Source organism: Oncorhynchus nerka, linkage group LG25 (genome assembly GCF_034236695.1).
Source record: "Oncorhynchus nerka isolate Pitt River linkage group LG25, Oner_Uvic_2.0, whole genome shotgun sequence".
NCBI lineage: Eukaryota > Metazoa > Chordata > Actinopteri > Salmoniformes > Salmonidae > Oncorhynchus > Oncorhynchus nerka.
Genome location: NC_088420.1, coordinates 11,468,590 through 11,496,410, shown reverse-complemented (window position 1 = coordinate 11,496,410; position 27,821 = coordinate 11,468,590). Strand labels below are relative to the sequence as shown.

The 27,821-nt window shown below is 50.2% G+C and overlaps 1 protein-coding gene across 5 annotated transcripts in view; it reads left to right on the top strand.

Moving 5' to 3' along the window:
• The window catches only part of ptprsa (protein tyrosine phosphatase receptor type Sa), a 459,556-nt gene that overhangs the window by 423,998 nt on the left and 7,737 nt on the right, over positions 1-27,821 (top strand). For all 5 annotated transcript variants that reach the window (XM_065009561.1, XM_065009560.1, XM_065009558.1 and 2 more), the window contains 4 exons: positions 7,675-7,853; positions 8,168-8,294; positions 8,569-8,694; positions 20,204-20,358. In XM_065009561.1, coding sequence (XP_064865633.1) covers positions 7,675-7,853; positions 8,168-8,294; positions 8,569-8,694; positions 20,204-20,358 — 587 coding nt within the window. The remainder of the gene's footprint in view (positions 1-7,674; positions 7,854-8,167; positions 8,295-8,568; positions 8,695-20,203; positions 20,359-27,821) is intronic.

Sequence of the window (27,821 nt, the reverse complement as noted above, 5' to 3'; positions counted from 1 at the left end):
ATGGGCAAATCCTAACCCCATCACAATGAATGGAATAAAACATTTGAATAGACAGCTTATTATACCGCATTCAATTGAATAGTCCCAAAAGTGCAAATCATGTTCAGCATCATGTCCACTCGGCCAGTTGTAGGCGTCATCACAAGTACAGTATCATTCTGAACTCCTTGTGGAAAGGGGCACGACAGTGGAGAAAACATGGCAGCTAAGGTTGTTTCTATGACTAGAGCTTTCCTAGGTGCATGTCTGCCCTTAGGGGGGAAGGGGAAAAGGAGGATCTGTTGCCAGATTGGGTTGTTTCCAAACCATGTTTGGTGTAGCAGCAGCTCTGGGCGTCTTTAGACTTGCCAGCCCATCTCATGGAAGAGAGGAGAGGAGGGAGACAGGGAGAGAGAGGAGAGGAGGGAGACAGGAGAGGGGGAAGAGAGGGAAGAGAGGAGAGAGGGGAGAGAGGAGAGAGAGGGAGGGAGGGGAGGAGGGAGACAGGAGAGAGAGAAGAGGAGGGAGACAGGAGAGAGGGAAGAGAGGAGAGGAGGGAGAGAGGAGAGAGGGAAGAGAGGAGAGGAGGGAGACAGGAGAGAGGGAAGAGAGGAGGGAGACAGGAGAGAGGGAAGAGAGGAGAGGAGGGAGACAGGAGAGAGGGAAGAGAGGGAAGAGAGGAGAGGAGGGAGACAGGAGAGAGGGAAGAGAGGAGAGGAGGGAGACAGGAGAGAGGGAAGAGAGGAGAGGAGGGAGACAGGAGAGAGGGAAGAGAGGAGGGAGACAGGGAGAGAGGAAGAGAGGAGGGAGACAGGAGAGAGGGAAGAGAGGAGAGGAGGGAGACAGGAGAGAGAGAAGAGAGGAGAGGAGGGAGACAGGAGAGAGGGAAGAGAGGAGAGGAGGGAGACAGGAGAGAGGGAAGAGAGGAGGGAGACAGGAGAGAGGGAAGAGAGGAGAGGAGGGAGACAGGAGAGAGGGAAGAGAGGAGAGGAGGGAGCCCTTCCGAGTGCCTGGAAGAGAGGAGAGGAGGGAGACTATGAAACAGGGATCAAAGGGAGGAGGGAGAGAAGGAAGAGAGGAGAGGAGGGAGACAGGAGAGGGGGAAGAGAGGAGAGGAGGGAGACAGGAGAGAGGGAGAGAGGAGAGAGGAGAGGAGGGAGACAGGAGAGAGGGAAGAGAGGAGAGGAGGGAGACAGGAGAGAGGGAAGAGAGGAGAGGAGGGAGACAGGAGAGGAGGGAGACAGGAGAGAGAGAAGATAGGAGGGAGACAGGAGAGGAGGGAGAGAGGAGAGGAGAGGAGGGAGACAGGAGAGATGGAAGAGAGGAGAGGAGGGAGACAGGAGAGACAGAAGAGAGGAGAGGAGGGAGACAGGAGAGATGGAAGAGAGGAGAGGAGGGAGACAGGAGAGGGAGACAGAGAAGGGAGAGGGAGGAGACAGGAAGAGAGGGAGAGGAGGGAGACAGGAGAGAGAAGAAGAGACAGGAGAGGAGGGAGACAGAGAGAGAAGAGAGGAGAGGAGACAGGAGAGAGGAGAGGAGAGAGGAGAGAGAGGAGACAGAGAGGAGAGGGAGAAGGAGACAGGAGAGAGGAGGGAGAAGGAGAGAGGAAGAGAGGAGGAGACAGGAGAGAGAGAGGAGAGGGAGACAGGAGAGAGGAGAGAGAGAAGAGGGAGAGGAGGAGGGGAGACAGGAGGGGAGAGAGGGAAGAGAGAGAGGGAGACAGGAGAGGAGAGAGAGAGGAGGGAGACAGGAGAGGGAAGAGAGGAGAGGAGGGAGACAGGAGAGAGGGAGAGAGGGAGAGGAGAGAGGAGGAGAGACAGAGGAGGGAGAGGAGAGGAGGGAGACAGGAGAGGAGAGAGGGAGAGGAGAGGGAGACAGGAGAGAGGGAGAGACAGGAGGGAGAGAGAGAGAGAGAGGAGGGAGACAGGAGAGAGGGGGAAGAGGGGAGAGAGGGAGAGAGGAGGGAGAGGGGAGAGAGGAGGAGGAGGAGAGAGGGAAGGAGAGAGGGAGACAGAGAGAGGGAGAGGAGAGGAGGGAGACAGAGAGAGAGGAAGAGAGGAGAGAGGGGGAGAGAGGGAAGGAGGGAGACAGGAGAGAGAGGGAAGAGGAGGGAGACAGGAGAGAGGGAGAGAGGAGAGAGGGAAGAGGAGGGAGACAGGGAGAGGGAAGAGAGAGGAGGGAGGAGAGGAGGGAGAGAGGAGAGAGGGAAGAGGAGAGGAGAGAGAGAGGGAAGAGAGGAGAGGAGGAGACAGGAGAGGAGAGGGAGAGAGGAGACAGGAGAGGGAAGGAGAGGGAGAGGAGAGAGGAGAGAGAGGAGAGGAGGGAGAGAGGAGAGAGACAGGGAGAGGGAAGAGAGAGAGAGGAGGGAGACAGGAGAGAGGGAAGAGAGGAGAGGAGGGAGAGAGGAGAGAGAAGGGAAGAGGGAGACAGGAGAGAGGGAGACAGGAGAGAGGGGAAGAGAGAGGAGAGGAGGGAGACAGGAGAGAGGAGAGAGAGGGAAGAGAGAGAGGAAGAGAGGAGAGAGGAGACAGGAGAGAGGGAAGAGAGAGAGGAGAGGGAGGGAGAGAGGGAAGAGAGGGAAGAGAGGAGAGAGGAAGAGAGGAGAGAGGGAGAGAGAGAGGGGAGAGGGGAGGAGGGAACAAAGAGGAGAGAGAGGAGAGGAGGGAGAGAGAGAGGGAAGAGAGGAGAGGAGGGAGACAGGAGAGAGGAGAGAGGAGGAGGGAGACAGGAGAGAGGGAAGAGAGGAGAGGAGGGAGAGAGGAGAGGAGAGAGGGAGAGGAGGAGAGAGGAGGGGAGAAGGAGAGAGGGAGAGAGGAGAGGAGGGAGGGAAGAGAGGAGAGGAGGGAGAGGAGAGGAGGAGACAGGAGAGGGGACAGAGAGGAGAAGAGAGGAGAGGAGAGAGGAGAGAGGAGAAGGAGAGGAGAGAGGAGGGAGGGAGAGAGGGAAGAGGAGGGAGAGAGAGGGAAGAGAGGGGAGGGAGACAGGAGAGAGGGAGAGAGAAGAAGAGAGGAGAGGAGAGACAGGAGAGAGGGAAGAGAGGAGAGGAGGGAGACAGGAGAGAGGGGAAGAGAGGGAGACAGGAGAGAGGGAAGGACTCAAGAGGAGAGGAGGGAGAGAGGAGAGAGAGGGAGGAGGGAGAGAGAGAGGGAAGAGAGGAGAGGAGGGAGAGAGGAGAGGAGAGGGAAAGAGAGGAGAGGAGGAGACAGGAGAGAGGGAAGAGAGGAGAGGAGGGAGAGAGGAAGAGAGGAAGAGAGGAGAGGAGGGAGACAGGAGAGAGGAAGAGAGGAGAGGAGGAGACAGGAGAGAGGGAAGAGAGGAGAGGAGGGAGACAGGAGAGAGGGAAGAGAGGGAGAGGAGGAGAGAGTCCCAGAGAGGAGGGAGACAGGAGAGAGAGAGAGGTCCAGAGGGAGAGGAGAGGAGAGACAGGAGAGAGAGGGAGAGGGAGGAGGGAGACAGAAGAGAGGAGAGGAGGGAGAGAGGAGAGATGGAAGAGAGGAGGGAGGGAGACAGGAGAGGGAAGAGAGAGAGGGAGGGAGACAGGAGAGCAGAAGAGAGAGGAAGAGAGGGAGAGGAAGAGGGAGAGAGGAGAGGAGGGAAGAGAGGAGGGACAGGGAGGAGGGAGAGAGGAGAGAGAGAAGAGAGAGGGAGAGGAGAGAGGAGACAGGAGAGAGGGAAGGGAGGAGGGAGAGAGAGGAGAGAGGGAAGAGGAAGAGAGGAGGGAGACAGAGAGAGGGAAAGAGAGGAGGGAGACAGGAGAGAGGGAAGAGAGGAGAGGAGGGAGACAGGAGAGAGGGAAGAGAGGGAGAGGGAGACAGGAGAGGAGACAGGAGAGAGGGAAGAGAGGAGGAGGGAGACAGGAGAGAGGAAGAGAGAGGAGAGACAGGAGGAGGAGACAGGAGAGAGGGAAGAGAGGAGAGGAGGGAGACAGGAGAGAGGGAAGAGAGGAGAGGAGGGAGACAGGAGAGAGGAAGAGAGGAGAGGAGGGAGACAGGAGAGAGGGAAGAGAGGAGAGGAGGGAGACAGGAGAGAGGGAAGAGAGGAGAGGAGAGAGGAGAGGAGGGAGAGAGAGGGAGGAGAGGAGGGAGGAGGGAGAGAGAAGATGGGAAGAGAGGAGGGAGGAGAGAGGAAGAGAGAGAGGAGGGAGACAGGAGAGAGAGAAGAGAGGAGAGGAGGGAGACAGGAGAGGGAAGAGAGGAGAGAGGGAGACAGGAGAGGGAGAGAGGAGAGGAGGGAGACAGGAGAGAGGAAGAGAGGAGGGAGACAGGAGAGGGAGAGAGAGAGGAGGAGACAGGAGAGAGGGAAGAGAGAGAGGAGAGGAGAGGGAAGGAGAGGAGAGGGGGAGACAGGAGAGAGGGAAGAGAGAGGAGAGGAGGGAGGAGGAGAGAGGGAAGAGAGGAGAGGAGGGAGACAGGAGAGAGGAAGAGAGGAGAGAGAGAGGAGAGAGGGACAGGAGAGAGGAGAGAGAGGAAGAGGAGAGACAGGAGAGAGGAGAAGAGGAGAGAGGGAGAGAGGAGAGGAGAGAGGGAGAGAGGAGAGAGAGGAGGGAGAGGGAGACAGGAGAGAGGAGAGAGGGAGACAGGAGAGAGGAAGAGAGGAGAGGAGGGAGAGAGAGAAGAGAGAGGAGGGAGACAGGAGAGAGGGAAGAGAGGAGAGGAGGAGACAGAGAGAGGAAGAGAGGGAGACAGGAGAGAGGGGAGAGGAGAGGAGAGGAGGGAGAGAGGAGAGACAGAGGAGGAGGGAGACGGGAGAGAGGGAAGAGAGGAGGAGACAGGAGAGAGGGAGACAGGAGAGAGGGAAGAGGGGAGGAGGAGGGAGACAGAGAGGAGAGGAGAGGAGGGAGACAGGGAGAGAGGAGAGAGAGAGAGAGGAGGAGGGAGACAGGAGGAGAGAGAGGAGAGGAGGGAGAGAGAGGGAAGAGAGGGAAGAGAGAGGGAAGAGAGGAGAGAGAGAGAGGGAAGAGAGGAGGAGGAGACAGGAGAGAGGGAGAGAGAGGGAGACAGAGAGAGGGAGAGGGAAGACAGGAGAGAGGGAAGAGAGGAGAGGGAGACAGGGAGAGGAAGAGAGGAGAGGACAGGAGAGAGGAGGAGAGGAGGGAAAGAGGAGGGAGAGACAGGAGAGAGAAGAGAAGAGAGGAGAGGAGACAGGAGAGAGGAGAAGAGAGGAGAGGAGGAGACAGGAGAGAGGGAAGAGAGGGAGACAGGAGGGAGAGAGAGAGGGAGAGAGGAAGAGAGGAGGGAGACAGGAGAGAGGGAAGAGAGGAGAGGAGGGAGACAGAGAGAGAGAGGAGGGAGAGAGAGGAGGAGGGAGACAGGAGAGAGGGAAGAGAGGAGAGGAGGGAGACAGGAGAGAGAGGGAGAGAGAGGAGAGGAGGGAGACAGGAGAGAGGGGAGAGAGGAGGAGACAGGAGAGAGGGAAGAGAGGAGAGAGGGAGACAGGGAGAGAGAGGAAGAGAGGAGAGAGGGGAGACAGGAGAGAGTGGAAGGAGGAGGAGACAGGAGAGAGGAAGAGAGGAGAGGAGGAGAGGAGAGAGGGAAGAGAGGAAAGAGAGGAGAGAGAAGAGAGGGAAGGAGGAGAGGAGGGAGACAGGAGAGAGGGGAAGAGAGGAGAGGAGGGAGACAGAGAGAGAGAAGAGAGGAGGGAGACAGGAGAGAGGGAAGAGAGGAGAGAGGAGACAGGAGAGAGGGAAGAGAGGAGAGAGAGGAAGAGAGAGAGGAGAGAGGAGAGAGGAGAGGAGGGAGACAGGAGAGAGGGAAGAGAGGAGAGGAGGGAGACAGGAGAGAGGGAAGAGAGGGAGGAGAGACAGGAGAGGAGAGAGAGGAGACAGGAGAGAGGGAAGAGAGGAGAGGAGAGACAGAGAGAGGAGAGAGGGGAAGAGAGGAGGGAGACAGGAGAGAGGGAAGAGAGGAGAGGAGGGAGACAGGAGAGAGAGAGGAGAGAGAGAGGAGGGACACAGGAGAGAGGGAAGAGAGGAGAGGAGGGAGAGAGAGAGGGAAGAGAGGGAAGACAGGAGAGGAGGGAGAGAGGAGAGAGAGGGAAGAGAGGAGAGGAGAGAGGGAGACAGGAGAGAGAGAGAGAGAAAGAGAGAGGGAGAGGAGGAGAGGAGGGAAGAGAGGGAGAGAGGAGGAGACAGGAGAGAGGAGAGAGGGAAGAGAGGAGGGAGACAGGAGAGAGGAAGAGAGGAGAGGAGGAGAGAGGAGAGAGGGAAGAGACAGGGGGAGAGAGGAGAGAGAGGAGAGAGGGGAGGAGGGAGACAGGAGAGAGAGGAAGAGAGGGAGGAGGGAGACAGGAGAGAGGGAAGAGAGGAGAGGAGGGAGACAGGAGAGAGGGAAGAGAGGAGAGGAGGGAGACAGGAGAGAGGGAAGAGAGAGAGGGAGGGAGAGAGAGAAGAGAGGGAGGAGGGAGAAGAGAGAGGAGAGGAGGGAGAGAGAGGAGAGGAGGGAGACAGGAGAGAGGGAAGAGAGGGAGAGGAGGGAGACAGAGAGGGGGAAGAGAGGGAAGAGAGGAGAGAGGGGAGGAGGGAGACAGGAGAGAGGGAGAGAGGGAGGAGGGAGACAGGAGAGAGGGAAGAGAGGAGAGGAGGGAGACAGGAGAGAGGGAAGAGAGGAGAGGAGGGAGACAGGAGAGAGGGAAGAGAGGAGAGGAGGGAGACAGGAGAGAGGGAAGAGAGGAGAGGAGGGAGACAGGAGAGAGGGAAGAGAGGAGAGGAGGGAGACAGGAGAGAGGAGAGGGAAGAGAGGAGAGAGGAGGAGACAGAGAGGAGGGAGACAGGAGAGAGGGAAGAGAGGAGAGGAGGGGAAGAGAGGAAGAGAGGAGGGAGACAGGAGAGAGGGAAGAGAGGAGAGGAGGAGACAGGAGAGGGAGACAGGGAGACCGGAGAGGGGAAAGGGAGGAGGGAGGGAGGAGAGAGTGCGGGTGGGAAGAGAGGAGAGGAGGGAGACAGGAGAGAGGGAAGAGAGGAGAGGAGGGAGACAGGAGAGAGAGGGAAGAGAGGAGAGGAGGGAGACAGGAGAGAGGGAAGAGAGGGAAGAGAGGAGAGGAGCGAGACAGGAGAGAGGGAAGAGAGGAGAGGAGGGAGACAGGAGAGAGGGAGACAGGGAGACCGGAGAGGGGAAAGGGAGGAGGGAGGGAGGAGAGAGTGCGGGTGCGTGTGCGCGTGTCATTATCAAAGACTCCAGTGACCCACTTTTACTTTTTGCAGCGAGAGAGCTTTCTGGTTTACTGCCTTATAGAAAGCCTTCTTTAGAGTTTCAGTTTGATGGTAGCTTGTTAATGTAGTGCCTGAAATCATAGTACCTTACCTCAGAGCAGCTCACACAAGACACACTGCAAAGTGCAGGGCAATGAAAAGAAAATGGGTATTAGAATAAAGGCTGTGCTCTTTGATTTCTCCATCCAGTCATATATTAGGAATACATTCATCAATTAGATATGTCTGCATTTTGAAGGTGCTTTAGCGATCAGCTCAGATCTTTACTACTCTGCAGTCCTTCATCTCTCTCTACTTCTATCATCTCTCCTTCTCTCACTTTCTATCCTTCTCAATGTCACTCCATTCCCCTCCATCCATCCCTCTGTCTCCCACCCCTTCTCCTTACCCCTTACCTCCCACTCTCAACCCTTCCTTTACACCCCTCCCTCTCTCTCTCCACCCCCTTCCCCTCTCTCCCTCCCTCCCTCCATCCACTCTCTCTACAGCGCCTAGCCAACTCCAAGGCCCATACGTCCAGGTTTATCAGTGCCAACCTACCCTGCAACAAGTTCAAGAACCGTCTGGTGAACATCATGCCCTACGAGACCACCCGCGTCTGCCTGCAGCCAATCAGGGGCCTCGAGGGCTCAGACTACATTAACGCCAGCTTCATCGACGGATACAGGTAGGTGGAATGGGTGGGTGTGGGGAGGTGTTAGAACGAGTGAGTGAGTGAGTGAGTGAGTGAGTGAGTGAGTGAGTGAGTGAGTGAGTGAGTGAGTGAGTGAGTGAGTGAGTGAGTGAGTGAGTGAGTGAGTGAGTGAGTGAGTGAGTGAGTGAGTGAGTGAGTGAGTGAGTGAGTGAGTGAGTGAGTGAGAGAACAGCAAGTGTGACAATATCAAAATTGCAATAAAACTGTTTCAATGGTTTGATGAAACTGATTAGGGAGCGGACTCCCCCTGCTACATGTCTGACCTGATTGTGTGTTTGTGTTACCAGGCAACAGAAGGCCTACATCGCAACGCAGGGCCCGTTGGCAGAGACCACAGAGGACTTCTGGAGGATGATGTGGGAGAACAACTCCACTATTGTAGTCATGCTCACCAAACTCAGAGAGATGGGCAGGGTAGGGAGTCTCTCTCTCTCTCTCTCTCCTCCTCTCTTCCCCCTCTTCTGTCTCCCTCTCTCCTGTCTCCCTCCTCTCCTCTGTCTCCCTCCTCTCCTCTCTTCTCCCTCTCCTGTCTCCCTCTCTCATGTCTCCCTCCTCTCCTCTCTTCTCCCTCTCCTGTCTCCCTCTCTCATGTCTCCCTCCTCTCCTCTCTTCTCCCTCTCTCCTGTCCTGTCCTCACCCCCTCACCCCATATATGGGTGTCTCACTCTCTCTCTCTCTGTGTCCACAGGAAAAGTGTCATCAGTACTGGCCCGCTGAGCGTTCGGCCAGGTACCAGTACTTTGTGGTGGACCCCATGGCTGAGTACAACATGCCCCAGTACATCCTCCGAGAGTTCAAAGTCACCGATGCAAGGGTGAGTATGTGTGTGTTTGTACGTGCGTGCGTCCATCCATGTGTAGGTCCGTGTGTGTGTGTGGTGTGTGTGTGTGTGTGTGTGTGTGTGTGTGTGTGTGTGTGTGTGTGTGTGTGTGTGTGTGTGTGTGACTGCTGTCCTTAGAGATGACTCATTCTATTTCTATTCGTGTCGCTCTGCCTCTTAGAATGGCTCCTACTGTTTATGCCTATCACGTGTTCCATTTAACCTTTCACCTGTATCATCAGTGAGGCTGGAGGAAGCCAAGCTGATTGCGGCCATTTTCCTCCATCACATGACTATACAGTGCTGATGGGGTAGGTGTCATGCGGGCGATAGTATGATTGCTCTTTATACCACGTTTAAAGGGGCAATCCGCTGTTCAAACAACTACAAAGCAGGCACCCTGCCACTGTTTTGGTGAACACCTGAGGGATGGGTTTGGAGAAGGTCACAGACGCCTTTAATGATGGTTTTTTTCTTCTTTTTTTTCTCATCTTTATTTACTAGGCAAGTCAGTTAAGAACAAATTCTTATTTTCAATGACGGCCTAGGAACAGTGGGTTAACTGCCTGTTCAGGGGCAGAACGACAGATTTGTACCTTGTCAGCTCGGGGATTTGAACTTGCAACCTTCCAGTTACAAGCCCTAGCCAATGTTTAGATCACGTGAGTGTTTTCACCTGACGAATATCCTCTTTATCGAAACGCTGTATAAACGTTTTATATACGTTGTATAAGTGTTATTAGGGGCATACAGCGTAAGGTCTTTTTATCCATTAACCCAATACCTACGTTTTTTGAAGGATGTACATAGTACCACAACCATTTCTATGATAGTATGATTACCCGTGGTCTGTCTAAGCACCAAGGCCCATTGTATAGGATAGACAGCGGCCATTTTGTGTCTAAATGTAGAGTTAACTGTACTGCAGAACACTGGCCTACCTGGGACTTGCGCACATGTTGGATTGCTGCTTGAGCCAGCACGGCGGCTAGTAAGGAGGGCTCATGTTGGTCTGAACCTGGCCTAGCCCTCAGCCCCATGCTACTCCCACACACACAGTAAGGAGGGCTCATGTTGGTCTGAACCTGGCCTAGCACTCAGCCCCATGCTACAGTAAGGAGGGCTCATGTTGGTCTGAACCTGGCCTAGCCCTCAGCCCCATGCTACTGTAAGGAGGGCTCATGTTGGTCTGAACCTGGCCTAGCCCTCAGCCCCATGCTACAGTAAGGAGGGCTCATGTTGGTCTGAACCTGGCCTAGCACTCAGCCCCATGCTACAGTAAGGAGGGCTCATGTTGGTCTGAACCTGGCCTAGCCCTCAGCCCCATGCTACAGTACGGAGGGCTCATGTTGGTCTGAACCTGGCCTAGCCCTCAGCCCCATGCTACTGTAAGGAGGGCTCATGTCTGAACCTGGCCAGCCCTCAGCCCCATGCTACAGAGGAGGGCTCATGTTGGTCTGAACCTGGCCTAGCCCTCAGCCCCATGCTACAGTACGGAGGGCTCATGTTGGTCTGAACCTGGCCTAGCCCTCAGCCCCATGCTACTGTAAGGAGGGCTCATGTTGGTCTGAACCTGGCCTAGCCCTCAGCCCCATGCTACAGTAAGGAGGGCTCATGTTGGTCTGAACCTGGCCTAGCCCTCAGCCCCATGCTACAGTAAGGAGGGCTCATGTTGGTCTGAACCTGGCCTAGCCCTCAGCCCCATGCTACTGTAAGGAGTGTCTGTGAAGGGTGAACTGGAGCGGTGGCAGCAGTGGTTCTAGACTGTGTTAATTATGGCCCGAACGCGTAAGCTCCCCTCAAGCAATGAAAGGACCTGTAATCAGAGATGCCCGAAGGAAGAGAGAGAGGCAGACGAGGAGAAGAGAGAGAGAGAAAGGGAAGTGAGAGAGTAGAGAGAGAGAAAGAGTGAAGAGAGAGGGGAGAGAGAGAGAGTGGGGGAGAGAGGGACTTGTAATCAAGGAAAGGAGACAAGGCTGGAGACTAAGGAATATTTTGGCGCAGTTTAGGATGTAGCCTCCTCTACTTACCTATCCTTTCTTTCCTGATCGTGGACCTGAAATCACTTTAAAGGTATAAATAGTCAAGTTGAAGCTTATCCACTTGGTTCAATTATCAATGTTCACCGAAGGAAAGGAGACAATGCTAGGGACTAGGGAATGTTTGAGTATTGCTTTGGGGTGCTGTGTCTTCTCTTCAGTCTCACCTTCCAAAATCTAATTCAGAGATCATCTTCCTTCCCTCCCGGTGGACTACGGAGATTAAGACACCACTATAATTGACTATCCTTTAGCGGAGATTCAAATTAAGACATTTTCTCAAGAAATCCAGTCTTCACCGATGTGGGTGGCCACCCTCCAATTCACTCCCCCTACCCGTATCCCTCCTCCTCCTTCGATCCATCTGTCAGCTTGCTCCATCGATCTGTCCTCTGTCCAGGATTACCTCATTTAACACGGTGTCTAGAAGAATACGCTTGTCACGCCAGACTCCCTATTGATTTCCTCTAACCGGGACTTATTCTTCGGCAAAAACTACAAGCTAAAATGGATTGAGAGAGTGAGGGAGAGAAAGAGAGAGACGGGGGAGAGAGAGAGAGAGAGAGAGAGAGAGAGAGAGAAAGAGGGACAAGGAGGGAGCGAGAAAGAGAGACTGAGGGAGTGAGAGAAAGGAAAGACTGTCAGAGAGTTTGAGAGCAAAAGGGAGGAATAGTGATATCTGACAGATGGATGTCAGGGGAGACAGTAGTGATAGCCTGACAGATGGATGTCAGAGGAGACAGTAGTGATAGCCTGACAGATGGATGTCAGGGGAGACAGTAGTGATAGCCTGACAGATGGATGTCAGGGGAGACAGTAGTGATAGCCTGACAGATGGATGTCAGAGGAGACAGTAGTGATAGCCTGACAGATGGATGTCAGGGGAGACAGTAGTGATAGCCTGACAGATGGATGTCAGAGGAGACAGTGATAGCCTGACAGATGGAGTAGTGATAGCCTGACAGATGGATGTCAGGGAGACAGTAGTGATAGCCTGACAGATGGATGTCAGAGGAGACAGTAGTGATAGCCTGACAGATGGATGTCAGGGGAGACAGTAGTGATAGCCTGACAGATGGATGTCAGGGGAGACAGTAGTGATAGCCTGACAGATGGATGTCAGGCGGAGACAGTAGTGATAGCCTGACAGATGGATGTCAGCCTGACAGATGGATGTCAGAGACAGTAGTGATAGCCTGACAGATGGATGTCAGGGGAGACAGTAGTGATAGCCTGACAGATGGATGTCAGGGAGACAGTAGTGATAGCCTGACAGATGGATGTCAGGGGAGACAGTAGTGATAGCCTGACAGATGGATGTCAGGGAGACAGTAGTGATAGCCTGACAGATGGATGTCAGCCTGACAGGGAAACAGTAGTGATAGCCTGACAGATGGATGTCAGAGGAGCCAGTAGTGATAGCCTGACAGATGGATGTCAGGGGAGACAGTAGTGATAGCCTGACAGATGGATGTGAGCAGAGACAGTAGTGATAGCCTGACAGATGGATGTCAGGGGAAACAGTAGTGATAGCCTGACAGATGGATGTCAGAGGAGCCAGTAGTGTTATCTGACAGATGGATGTCAGAGGAGACAGTAGTGATAGCCTGACAGATGGATGTCAGGGGAGACAGTAGTGATAGCCTGACAGATGGATGTCAGGGGAAACAGTAGTGATAGCCTGACAGATGGATGTCAGAGGAGCCAGTAGTGATAGCCTGACAGATGGATGTCAGGGGAGACAGTAGTGATAGCCTGACAGATGGATGACAGATGGATGTCAGGAGACAGTAGTGATAGCCTGACAGATGGATGTCAGGGGGAGACAGTAGTGATAGCCTGACAGATGGATGTCAGGGAGACAGTAGTGATAGCCTGACAGATGGATGTCAGGGAGACAGTAGTGATAGCCTGACAGATGGATGTGGGCAGGGGAGACAGTAGTGATAGCCTGACAGATGGATGTCAGGGGAGACAGTAGTGATAGCCTGACAGATGGATGTCAGGGGAGACAGTAGTGATAGCCTGACAGATGGATGTCAGGGGAGACAGTAGTGATAGCCTGACAGATGGATGTCAGGGGAGACAGTAGTGATAGCCTGACAGATGGATGTCAGCGGAGACAGTAGTGATAGCCTGACAGATGGATGTGAGACAGTAGTGATAGCCTGACAGATGGATGTCAGGGGAGACAGTAGTGATAGCCTGACAGATGGATGTCAGGGAGACAGTAGTGATAGCCTGACAGATGGATGTCAGGGGAAACAGTAGTGATAGCCTGACAGATGGATGTCATGGGGAAACAGTAGTGATAGCCTGACAGATGGATGTCAGAGGAGACAGTGACAGATGGATGTTATCTGACAGATGGATGTCAGAGGAGACAGTAGTGATAGCCTGACAGATGGATGTCAGGGGAGACAGTAGTGATAGCCTGACAGATGGATGTCAGGGAGACAGTAGTGATAGCCTGACAGATGGATGTGGATGTGGAGCAGAGGAGCCAGTAGTGATAGCCTGACAGATGGATGTCAGGGAGACAGTAGTGATAGCCTGACAGATGGATGTCAGGGGAGACAGTAGTGATAGCCTGACAGATGGATGTCAGGGGAGACAGTAGTGATAGCCCAGATGGACAGATGGATGTCATGGGGAGACAGTAGTGATAGCCTGACAGATGGATGTCAGGGGAGACAGTAGTGATAGCCTGACAGATGGATGTGAGCAGAGACAGTAGTGATAGCCTGACAGATGGATGTCAGGGGAGACAGTAGTGATAGCCTGACAGATGGATGTCAGGGGAGACAGTAGTGATAGCCTGACAGATGGATGTCAGGGGAGACAGTAGTGATAGCCTGACAGATGGATGTCAGCGGAGACAGTAGTGATAGCCTGACAGATGGATGTCAGAGGAGACAGTAGTGATAGCCTGACAGATGGATGTCAGGGGAAACAGTAGTGATAGCCTGACAGATGGATGTCAGGGGAAACAGTAGTGATAGCCTGACAGATGGATGTCAGAGGAGCCAGTAGTGTTATCTGACAGATGGATGTCAGAGGAGACAGTAGTGATAGCCTGACAGATGGATGTCAGGGGAGACAGTAGTGATAGCCTGACAGATGGATGTCAGGGGAAACAGTAGTGATAGCCTGACAGATGGATGTCAGAGGAGCCAGTACTGTTATCTGACAGATGGATGTCAGGGGAGACAGTAGTGATAGCCTGACAGATGGATGTCAGGGGAGACAGTAGTGATAGCCTGACAGATGGATGTCAGGGGAGACAGTAGTGATAGCCTGACAGATGGATGTCAGGGGAGACAGTAGTGATAGCCTGACAGATGGATGTCAGAGGAGACAGTAGTGATAGCCTGACAGATGGATGTCAGGGAGACAGTAGTGATAGCCTGACAGATGGATGTCAGGGAGACAGATAGTGATAGCCTGACAGATGGATGTCAGGAGACAGTAGTGATAGCCTGACAGATGGATGTCAGCAGAGACAGTAGTGATAGCCTGACAGATGGATGTCAGATGGGAGACAGTAGTGATAGCCTGACAGATGGATGTCAGGGAGACAGTAGTGATAGCCTGACAGATGGATGTCAGGGGAGACAGTAGTGATAGCCTGACAGATGGATGTCAGGGGAGACAGTAGTGATAGCCTGACAGATGGATGTCAGCGGAGACAGTAGTGATAGCCTGACAGATGGATGTCAGAGGAGACAGTAGTGATAGCCTGACAGATGGATGTCAGGGGAAACAGTAGTGATAGCCTGACAGATGGATGTCAGGGGAAACAGTAGTGATAGCCTGACAGATGGATGTCAGAGGAGCCAGTAGTGTTATCTGACAGATGGATGTCAGAGGAGACAGTAGTGATAGCCTGACAGATGGATGTCAGGGGAGACAGTAGTGATAGCCTGACAGATGGATGTGAGCAGAGACAGTAGTGATAGCCTGACAGATGGATGTCAGCGGAGACAGTAGTGATAGCCTGACAGATGGATGTCAGAGGAGACAGTAGTGATAGCCTGACAGATGGATGTCAGGGGAGACAGTAGTGATAGCCTGACAGATGGATGTCAGGGGAGACAGTAGTGATAGCCTGACAGATGGATGTCAGGGGAGACAGTAGTGATAGCCTGACAGATGGATGTCAGAGGAGACAGTAGTGATAGCCTGACAGATGGATGTCAGAGGAGACAGTAGTGATAGCCTGACAGATGGACAGATGGATGTCAGATGGATGTCAGGGAGACAGTAGTGATAGCCTGACAGATGGATGTCAGGGAAACAGTAGTGATAGCCTGACAGATGGATGTCAGAGGAGCCAGTAGTGATAGCCTGACAGATGGATGTCAGGGGAGACAGTAGTGATAGCCTGACAGATGGATGTCAGGGAGACAGTAGTGATAGCCTGACAGATGGATGTCAGGGGAAACAGTAGTGATAGCCTGACAGATGGATGTCAGAGGAGCCAGTAGTGTTATCTGACAGATGGATGTCAGAGGAGACAGTAGTGATAGCCTGACAGATGGATGTCAGGGGAGACAGTAGTGATAGCCTGACAGATGGATGTCAGGGGAAACAGTAGTGATAGCCTGACAGATGGATGTCAGAGGAGCCAGTAGTGATAGCCTGACAGATGGATGTCAGGGGAGACAGTAGTGATAGCCTGACAGATGGATGTGAGCAGAGACAGTAGTGATAGCCTGACAGATGGATGTCAGGGGAGACAGTAGTGATAGCCTGACAGATGGATGTCAGGGGAGACAGTAGTGATAGCCTGACAGATGGATGTCAGGGGAGACAGTAGTGATAGCCTGACAGATGGATGTGGGCAGAGACAGTAGTGATAGCCTGACAGATGGATGTCAGGGGAGACAGTAGTGATAGCCTGACAGATGGATGTCAGGGGAGACAGTAGTGATAGCCTGACAGATGGATGTCAGGGGAGACAGTAGTGATAGCCTGACAGATGGATGTCAGGGGAGACAGTAGTGATAGCCTGACAGATGGATGTGAGCAGAGACAGTAGTGATAGCCTGACAGATGGATGTCAGCGGAGACAGTAGTGATAGCCTGACAGATGGATGTCAGAGGAGACAGTAGTGATAGCCTGACAGATGGATGTCAGGGGAAACAGTAGTGATAGCCTGACAGATGGATGTCAGGGGAAACAGTAGTGATAGCCTGACAGATGGATGTCAGGGGAAACAGTAGTGATAGCCTGACAGATGGATGTCAGAGGAGCCAGTAGTGTTATCTGACAGATGGATGTCAGAGGAGACAGTAGTGATAGCCTGACAGATGGATGTCAGGGGAGACAGTAGTGATAGCCTGACAGATGGATGTCAGGGGAAACAGTAGTGATAGCCTGACAGATGGATGTCAGAGGAGCCAGTAGTGATAGCCTGACAGATGGATGTCAGGGGAGACAGTAGTGATAGCCTGACAGATGGATGTCAGGGGAGACAGTAGTGATAGCCTGACAGATGGATGTCAGGGGAGACAGTAGTGATAGCCTGACAGATGGATGTCAGGGGAGACAGTAGTGATAGCCTGACAGATGGATGTCAGGGGAGACAGTAGTGATAGCCTGACAGATGGATGTGAGCAGAGACAGTAGTGATAGCCTGACAGATGGATGTCAGGGGAGACAGTAGTGATAGCCTGACAGATGACAGATGGATGTCAGGGAGACAGTAGTGATAGCCTGACAGATGGATGTCAGGGAGACAGTAGTGATAGCCTGACAGATGGATGTCAGCGGAGACAGTAGTGATAGCCTGACAGATGGATGTCAGAGGAGACAGTAGTGATAGCCTGACAGATGGATGTCAGGGAAACAGTAGTGATAGCCTGACAGATGGATGTCAGGGAAACAGTAGTGATAGCCTGACAGATGGATGTCAGGGAGCAGTAGTGATAGTAGATGGATTATCTGACAGATGGATGTCAGAGGAGACAGTAGTGATAGCCTGACAGATGGATGTCAGGGGAGACAGTAGTGATAGCCTGACAGATGGATGTCAGGGGAAACAGTAGTGATAGCCTGACAGATGGATGTCAGAGGAGCCAGTAGTGTTATCTGACAGATGGATGTCATGGATGGGAGACAGTAGTGATAGCCTGACAGATGGATGTCAGGGGAGACAGTAGTGATAGCCTGACAGATGGATGTCAGGGAGACAGTAGTGATAGCCTGACAGATGGATGTCAGGGAGACAGTAGTGATAGCCTGACAGATGGATGTCAGAGGAGACAGTAGTGATAGCCTGACAGATGGATGTCAGGGAGACAGTAGTGATAGCCTGACAAATGGATGTCAGAGGAGACAGTAGTGATAGCCTGACAGATGGATGTCAGAGGAGACAGTAGTGATAGCCTGACAGATGGATGTCAGGGAGACAGTAGTGATAGCCTGACAGATGGATGTCATGGAGAAACAGTAGTGATAGCCTGACAGATGGATGTCAGAGGAGCCAGTAGTGATAGCCTGACAGATGGATGTCAGGGAGACAGTAGTGATAGCCTGACAGATGGATGTCAGGGGAGACAGTAGTGATAGCCTGACAGATGGATGTCAGGGAGACAGTAGTGATAGCCTGACAGATGGATGTCAGGGAGACAGTAGTGATAGCCTGACAGATGGATGTCAGGGAGACAGTAGTGATAGCCTGACATGGATGGATGTGACAGATGGAGCAGAGACAGTAGTGATAGCCTGACAGATGGATGTCATGTCAGGGGAGACAGTAGTGATAGCCTGACAGATGGATGTCAGGGAGACAGTAGTGATAGCCTGACAGATGGATGTCAGGGGAGACAGTAGTGATAGCCTGACAGATGGATGTCAGGGAGACAGTAGTGATAGCCTGACAGATGGATGTCAGAGGAGACAGTAGTGATAGCCTGACAGATGGATGTCAGAGGAGACAGTAGTGATAGCCTGACAGATGGATGTCAGGGGAAACAGTAGTGATAGCCTGACAGATGGATGTCAGGGGAGACAGTAGTGATAGCCTGACAGATGGATGTCAGAGGAGACAGTAGTGATATCTGACAGATGGATGTCAGGGGAGACAGAGTGATAGCCTGACAGATGGATGTCAGGGAGACAGTAGTGATAGCCTGACAGATGGATGTCAGGGGAAACAGATGGATGTAGTGATAGCCTGACAGATGGATGTCAGGGAGACAGTAGTGATAGCCTGACAGATGGATGTCAGGGGAGACAGTAGTGATAGCCTGACAGATGGATGTCAGGGGAGACAGTAGTGATAGCCTGACAGATGGATGTCAGAGGAGACAGTAGTGATAGCCTGACAGATGGATGTCAGGGGAGACAGTAGTGATAGCCTGACAGATGGATGTCAGAGGAGACAGTAGTGATAGCCTGACAGATGGATGTCAGGGGAGACAGTAGTGATAGCCTGACAAATGGATGTCAGAGGAGACAGTAGTGATAGCCTGACAGATGGATGTCAGGGAGACAGTAGTGATAGCCTGACAGATGGATGTCAGAGGAGACAGTAGTGATAGCCTGACAGATGGATGTCAGTCAGGGGAGACAGTAGTGATATCTGACAGATGGATGTCAGGGGAGACAGTAGTGATAGCCTGACAGATGGATGTCAGCGGAGACAGTAGTGATAGCCTGACAGATGGATGTCAGGGGAGACAGTAGTGATAGCCTGACAGATGGATGTCAGAGGAGACAGTAGTGATAGCCTGACAGATGGATGTCAGGGGAGACAGTAGTGATAGCCTGACAGATGGATGTCAGGGGAGACAGTAGTGATAGCCTGACAGATGGATGTCAGAGGAGACAGTAGTGATAGCCTGACAGATGGATGTCAGGGGAAACAGTAGTGATAGCCTGACAGATGGATGTCAGAGGAGACAGTAGAGATAGCCTGACAGATGGATATCAGAGGAGACAGTAGTGATAGCCTGACAGATGGATGTCAGCGGAGACAGTAGTGATAGCCTGACGGATGGATGTCAGAGGAGACAGTAGTGATAGCCTGACAGATGGATGTCAGAGGAGACAGTAGTGATAGCCTGACAGATGGATGTCAGCGGAGACAGGTCATTGTTGTGTTGTATGAGTGTGAAGTTGAACTGGGCTTGTTGTTGTTGAGCGGTCTATCAGACACAGATTGTGACCTGGTGGTTCGCTGACCTCACGTCAGTTTCTCTCCATGGTGTGTGGAATGAAACAGTTATTGTTTCTCAATGTTGGCTTTTACTGACCCACCCCTGTCTCTTCTTCTGTTGTCATCTGTCCTCCCCCCTTACCTCTCTCATCCCACCCCTCTCTTATTCTGTTGTTATCTGTCCTTCTCCCTTACATCTCTCATCCCACCCCTCTCTCTTATTCTGTTGTCATCCGTCCTCCCTTACCTCTCTCTCACCCCACCCTCTCTCTTCTTCTGTTGTCATCTGTCCTCCCCTTACCTCTCTCATCCCACCCCTCTCTTATTCTGTTGTCATCTGTCCTCCTCCCTTACATCTCTCATCCCACCCCTCTCTTATTCTGTTGTCATCTGTCCTCCTCCCCTTACATCTCTCATCCCACTGTCATCTCTCCCCTTTACATCTCTCCTCTCTTATTCTGTTGTCATCTGTCCTCCTCCCTTACATCTCTCATCCCACCCCTCTCTTATTCTGTTGTCATCTCCTCCTCACATCTCCATCCCTTACATCTCTCATCCTCATCCCACCCTCTCTTATTCTGTTGTCATCTGTCCTCCTCCCTTACATCTCTCATCCCACCCCTCTCTTATTCTGTTGTCATCTGTCCTCCTCCCTTACATCTCTCATCCCACCCCTCTCTCTTATTCTGTTGTCATCCGTCCTCCCTTACCTCTCTCACCCCACCCCTCTCTCTTCTTCTGTTGTCATCTGTCCTCCCCCCTTACCTCTCTCATCCCACCCCTCTCTTATTCTGTTGTCATCTGTCCTCCTCCCTTACATCTCTCATCCCACCCTCTCTTATTCTGTTGTCATCTGTCCTCCTCCCTTACATCTCTCATCCCACCCCCTCTCTTATTCTGTTGTCATCCGTCCTCCCTTACCTCTCTCACCCCACCCCTCTCTCTTCTTCTGTTGTCATCTGTCCTCCCCCTTACCTCTCTCATCCCACCCCTCTCTTATTCTGTTGTCATCTGTCCTCCTCCCTTACATCTCTCATCCCACCCCTCTCTTATTCTGTTGTCATCTGTCCTCCTCCCTTACATCTCTCATCCCACCCCTCTCTTATTCTGTTGTCATCTGTCCTCCTCCCTTACATCTCTCATCCCACCCCTCTCTCTTATTCTGTTGTCATCCGTCCTCCCTTACCTCTCTCACCCCACCCCTCTCTCTTCTTCTGTTGTCATCCGTCCTCCTCCCTTACCTCTCTCTTCCTCTTCCTCTTTCCATCCATTCTTTTCCCTCTCCTTCAACTCACTCAGGACGGGCAGTCCAGGACAGTGCGACAGTTCCAGTTCACTGATTGGCCGGAGCAGGGGGTGCCCAAGTCAGGAGAGGGCTTCATAGACTTCATAGGCCAGGTGCACAAAACCAAGGAGCAGTTTGGCCAGGACGGACCCATCTCTGTCCACTGCAGGTGAGGATCTTTTTGTGTGTGTGTGTGTGTGTGTGTGTGTGTGTGTGTGTGTGTGTGTGTGTGTGTGTGTGTGTGTGTGTGTGTGTGTGTGTGTGTGTGTGTGTGTGTGTGTGTGTGTGTGTGTGTGTGTTTCCAACAATGTTGATGAGTATGAGACATTGTTTCTGGTGCTCTTTGTAATCCAGACTGACACCGTTGTATGTACCTAACAATGTCAACATATAACCCAGTGTCCTGAGTCTGTAGATCTGGGTAAGAGTGTGTAGGCATCCAGCTCCCAGAATGTTAAAGGGATACCAGTCATTACAACCAGCCCCCCACCGTGCAGGTCTTAAATGTCCTCCGTAGACATCATGCATGTTTCTTTCTCTCTCTCCCCCATTCTCTCTTTCTTCCCCCATCTGTCTTTTCTCTCTCTCTCTTACTGCCATTGCAGTGGCCTGGTGATACAACGCCATAGGCTCAGCTCATTCATAATTGATCACTCAGAGAGGCAGACTCCTGGTATTTGTAAAGAGGAAGCCATTTGGTTCAACAGAAGAAGTCCACTTTGCATCCTTTTTCCTTTGCAAAGTCACCAAACACTATCCTGTTCCCAGATCTGTTTGTGCTGTATAGCCAACTCCTATGGTTGCATTAACAGATCTTAGACCAGGCTAACCAAACACCAGATCTACCTATATGGACATTGTTATGATGTCACCAGACTTTCACCAGTCTGTCTGTCTGTCTGTTCCTTCCTTTGTTCTCCTATTGTCCTCTCGTCATCCTTCTCTCCCTACTTTCCTAATCTTTGTGTATTTCAGTCTCTTTCCACCTACTCGCACCGTGTCATATCTAAAGATGGTAGTACATTCTTTCTTTCTCTCTCACTTTCTCTCATGCTTTGGTTTCCATCCCCCTCTATCTCTCATCCCTCCATATTGTAACGGCTTTCTTCCGTCGAAGGAGAGTCGGACCAAAATGCAGCGTGGTTAGTTCGATACATATGGTTCCCAATCAGAGACAACGATAATCACCTGCCTCTGATTAAGAACCGCCTCAAGGCAACCATAGACTTTCCTAGACAACCCTACTCAACCACAATCCCAATACCTACTAAAACCCCAATACAAAAACACACCACAAAATAAACCCATGTCACACCCTGGCCTGACCAAATAAAGAAAGAAAACACAAAATACTAAGACCAAGGCGTGACACATATATTGTCTCAGTCCCTTGCACTTCCCGTCACTCTCCCCAATCTCTCTCTCTCTCTCTCTCTCTCTCTCTCTCTCTCTCTCTCTCTCTCTCTCTCTCTCCTTCCTCTCGTTCAGCACTGCTTTCCACATCTGTCAGATTTAAAGTCTGTCTATTTAGATGGAGACGAGCTTATGTCAAATTAGTGTCAAAAGTTGAGCATTTTAGCTAACCCAAACTCTTTTTCTAACCTTAACCTAATTTTCCTAACCTGCTGTGTTAGTTCTCCTAACCTGCTACGAAAACATTTATTCTGAGAAAAGCTGTACCCCATCTAGTCCAAAACCCCCTGTGACAAGCTGTGACCAGCTCCCAGGGAAGAGCTTTCACCACACTGCAGGGGAGGATAGGATTGGTGTGGATGGGGTTAGAGGGATGGAGGGATAGCAGCGGGGCGTGGTGGAACAGTTGTTGAGAGGACTGAATGGGGACAGACTTTGTGGTGACACAAGAGGGCGAGGAAGCACGGACTCTATAGCGATGCTCAACTCTTTGTCCTTAGTTCCATTTGGGGGGGTATCATTGGTGACCTTTCAACTCCAGTCCACTCCCGACTTTTGCAACCCCTGTCTTCTCCTCTTCTATCTCCAGTCAGAAACCGTCATGGGGTGGGTAGGATGAAAATACATATCTGCTGTCATATCAATTATTGTTCCATTGGTGAAGAGGAAGTCATTTCACACCAAAGCAGCTTACGGAGACAGCCCTCAAGAATTTCAGGATCAAACTTAAGACTCACCCTATTTCTGGGGACTGTTGCAGAGAAAGGTTTGCAATGGGGACTTAATGAGGTGGAGTTTGTGTGTGTGTGTGTGTGTGTGTGTGTGTGTGTGTGTGTGTGTGTGTGTGTGTGTGTGTGTGTGTGTGTGTGTGTGTGTGTGTGTGTGTGTGTGTGTGTGTGTGTGTGTGTGTGTGTGTGTGTGTGTGTGTGTGTGCGTTCATGTGGGTTCGAGATTGTGTACGTTCATGCGTGTGTGTGTTCATTTTGTGTTGTGTCGGTGTGTGGGCAGGCATCAAAGTCAATTGTGTACATGCATCACATCAATATTAACTCTGACATGATCAGCTTAGAGTCAGGTGTTAAACCGTGTAGCGACGGCACATGATGACTGGTATCCAGGGACAGGAGAAATAACAACCTTGATGACTGGTATCTAAGGACAGGAGAAATAACAACCTTGATGACTGGTATCTGAGAACAGGAGAAATAACAACCTTGATGACTGGTATCTAGGGACAAGAGAAATAACAACCTTGATGACTGGTATCTGAGGACAGGAGAAATAACAACCTTGATGACTGGTATCTGAGGAGAGGAGAAATAACAACCTTGATGACTGGTATCTGAGAACAGGAGAAATAACAACCTTGATGACTGGTATCTAGGGACAAGAGAAATAACAACCTTGATGACTGGTATCTAGGGACAGGAGAAATAACAACCTTGATGACTGGTATCTGAGAACAGGAGAAATAAAACCTACTATTATTCGACCATGCTGGGAACATTTGAACATCTTGGCCATGTTCTGTTATAATCTCCACCCGGCACAGCCAGAAAGGACTGGCCACCCCACATATGCTCTCTCTAACCTCGGAGGACCTGATGACTGCCCCAGGTACCTGACATGATGACTCCTTGCTGTCCCCAGTCCACCTGACTGTGCTGCTGAGTTTCAACTGTTCTACCTTATTATTATTCGACCATGCTGGTCATTTATGAACATTTGAACATCTTGGCCATGTTCTGTTATAATCTCTACCCGGCACAGCCAGAAGAGGACTGGCCACCCCAGATAGCCTGGTTCCTCTCTAGGTTTCTTCCTAGGTTTGGCCTTTCTAGGGAGTTTTTCCTAGCCACCGTGCTTTTACACCTGCATTGCTTGCTGTTTGGGGTTTTAGGCTGGGTTTCTTGCACTTTGACTGGTATCTATATAAATAAATTTGATTTGATTTGATTTGGTATCTAGGGACAAGAGAAATAACAACCTTGATGACTGGTATCTAGGGACAGGAGAAATAACAACCTTGATGACTGGGACAAGAGAAATAACAACCTTGATGACTGGACAGGAGAAATAACAACCTTGATGAGTATCTGAGGAGAGGAGACCTTGATGACTGGTATCTGAGGAGAAATAACAACCTTTGACTGGACTGGTATCTACTGGGGACAAGATAAATAACAACCTTGATGACTGGTATCTAGGGACAGGAGAAATAACAACCTTATGACTGGTATCTGAGGACAGGAGAAATAACAACCTTGATGACTGGTATCTAGGGACAAGAGAAATAACAACCTTGATGACTGGTATCTAGGGACAGGAGAAATAACAACCTTGATGACTGGTATCTAGGGACAAGAGAAATAACAACCTTGATGACTGGTATCTGAGGACAGGAGAAATAACAACCTGATGACTGACTGGTATCTGAGGACAGGAGAAATAACAACCTTGATGACTGGTATCTGAGGAGAGGAGAAATAACAACCTTGATGACTGGTATCTGAGGAGAGGAGAAATAACAACCTTGATGACTGGTATCTGAGGAGAGGAGAAATAACAACCTTGATGACTGGTATGTAGGGACAAGAGAAATAACAACCTTGATGACTGGTATCTAGGGACGGGAGAAATAACAACCTTGATGACTGGTATCTGAGGACAGGAGAAATAACAACCTTGATGACTGGTATCTAGGGACAAGAGAAATAACAACCTTGATGACTGGTATCTAGGGACAGGAGAAATAACAACCTTGATGACTGGTATCTAGGGACAAGAGAAATAACAACCTTGATGACTGGTATCTGAGGACAGGAGAAATAACAACCTTGATGACTGGTATCTAGGGACAAGAGAAATAACAACCTTGATGACTGGTATCTGAGGACAGGAGAAATAACAACCTTGATGACTGGTATCTGGGACAAGAGAAATAACAACCTTGATGACTGGTATCTGAGGAGAGGAGAAATAACAACCTTGATGACTGGTATCTGAGGGAGGAGAAATAACAACCTTGATGACTGGTATCTAGGGACAAGAGAAATAACAACCTTGATGACTGGTATCTAGGGACAGGAGAAATAACAACCTTGATGACTGGTATCTGAGGAGAGGAGAAATAACAACCTTGATGACTGGTATCTGAGGACAGGAGAAATAACAACCTTGATGACTGGTATCTGAGGAGAGGAGAAATAACAACCTTGATGACTGGTATCTAGGGACAAGATAAATAACAACCTTGATGACTGGTATCTAGGGACAGGAGAAATAACAACCTTGATGACTGGTATCTGAGAACAGGAGAAATAACAACCTTGTTGACTGGTATCTAGGGACAAGAGAAATAACAACCTTGATGACTGGTATCTAGGGACAGGAGAAATAACAACCTTGATGACTGGTATCTAGGGACAAGAGAAATAACAACCTTGATGACTGGTATCTGAGGAGAGGAGAAATAACAACCTTGATGACTGGTATCTAGGGACAAGAGAAATAACAACCTTGATGACTGGTATCTGAGGACAGGAGAAATAACAACCTTGATGACTGGTATCTGAGGAGAGGAGAAATAACAACCTTGATGACTGGTATCTGAGGAGAGGAGAAATAACAACCTTGATGACTGGTATCTGAGGAGAGGAGAAATAACAACCTTGATGACTGGTATGTAGGGACAAGAGAAATAACAACCTTGATGACTGGTATCTAGGGACAGGAGAAATAACAACCTTGATGACTGGTATCTGAGAACAGGAGAAATAACAACCTTGATGACTGGTATCTATGGACAAGAGAAATAACAACCTTGATGACTGGTATCTAGGGACAGGAGAAATAACAACCTTGATGACTGGTATCTAGGGACAGGAGAAATAACAACCTTGATGACTGGTATCAGGACAGGAGAAATAACAACCTTGATGACTGGTATCTGAGGAGAGGAGAAATAACAACTGATGACTGGTATCTGAGAACAGGAGAAATAACAACCTTGATGACTGGTATCTAGGGACAAGAGAAATAACAACCTTGATGACTGGTATCTAGGGACAAGAGAAATAACAACCTTGATGACTGGTATCTAGGGACAGGAGAAATAACAACCTTGATGACTGGTATCTAGGGACAAGAGAAATAACAACCTTGATGACTGGTATCTAGGGACAGGAGAAATAACAACCTTGATGACTGGTATCTAGGGACAGGAGAAATAACAACCTTGATGACTGGTATCTGAGGACAGGAGAAATAACAACCTTGATGACTGGTATCTAGGGACAAGAGAAATAACAACCTTGATGACTGGTATCTGAGGACAGGAGAAATAACAACCTTGATGACTGGTATCTAGGGACAAGAGAAATAACAACCTTGATGACTGGTATCTAGGGACAAGAGAAATAACAACCTTGATGACTGGTATCTGAGGAGAGGAGAAATAACAACCTTGATGACTGGTATCTAGGGACAAGAGAAATAACAACCTTGATGACTGGTATCTGAGGACAGGAGAAATAACAACCTTGATGACTGGTATCTGAGGAGAGGAGAAATAACAACCTTGATGACTGGTATCTGAGGAGAGGAGAAATAACAACCTTGATGACTGGTATCTGAGGAGAGGAGAAATAACAACCTTGATGACTGGTATCTGAGGAGAGGAGAAATAACAACCTTGATGACTGGTATGTAGGGACAAGAGAAATAACAACCTTGATGACTGGTATCTAGGGACGGGAGAAATAACAACCTTGATGACTGGTATCTGAGAACAGGAGAAATAACAACCTTGATGACTGGTATCTAGGGACAAGAGAAATAACAACCTTGATGACTGGTATCTAGGGACAGGAGAAATAACAACCTTGATGACTGGTATCTAGGGACAAGAGAAATAACAACCTTGATGACTGGTATCTGAGGAGAGGAGAAATAACAACCTTGATGACTGGTATCTAGGGACAAGAGAAATAACAACCTTGATGACTGGTATCTGAGGACAGGAGAAATAACAACCTTGATGACTGGTATCTGAGGAGAGGAGAAATAACAACCTTGATGACTGGTATCTGAGGAGAGGAGAAATAACAACCTTGATGACTGGTATCTGAGGAGAGGAGAAATAACAACCTTGATGACTGGTACAGGGACAAGAGAAATAACAACCTTGATGACTGGTATCTAGGGACAGGAGAAATAACAACCTTGATGACTGGTATCTGAGAACAGGAGAAATAACAACCTTGATGACTGGTATCTATGGACAAGAGAAATAACAACCTTGATGACTGGTATCTAGGGACAGGAGAAATAACAACCTTGATGACTGGTATCTAGGGACAGGAGAAATAACAACCTTGATGACTGGTATCTAGGGACAGGAGAAATAACAACCTTGATGACTGGTATCTGAGGAGAGGAGAAATAACAACCTTGATGACTGGTATCTGAGAACAGGAGAAATAACAACCTTGATGACTGGTATCTAGGGACAAGAGAAATAACAACCTTGATGACTGGTATCTAGGGACAAGAGAAATAACAACCTTGATGACTGGTATCTAGGGACAGGAGAAATAACAACCTTGATGACTGGTATCTAGGGACAAGAGAAATAACAACCTTGATGACTGGTATCTAGGGACAGGAGAAATAACAACCTTGATGACTGGTATCTAGGGACAGGAGAAATAACAACCTTGATGACTGGTATCTGAGGACAGGAGAAATAACAACCTTGATGACTGGTATCTAGGGACAAGAGAAATAACAACCTTGATGACTGGTATCTGAGGACAGGAGAAATAACAACCTTGATGACTGGTATCTAGGGACAAGAGAAATAACAACCTTGATGACTGGTATCTGAGGACAGGAGAAATAACAACCTTGATGACTGGTATCTGAGGAGAGGAGAAATAACAACCTTGATGACTGGTATCTGAGAACAGGAGAAATAACAACCTTGATGACTGGTATCTAGGGACAAGAGAAATAACAACCTTGATGACTGGTATCTAGGGACAGGAGAAATAACAACCTTGATGACTGGTATCTGAGAACAGGAGAAATAACAACCTCGATGACTGGTATCCAGTTTCAACTGTTCTGCCTTACTATTATTCGACCATGCTGGTCATTTATGAACATTTGAACATCTTGGCCATGTTCTGTTATAATCTCCACCCGGCACAGCCAGAA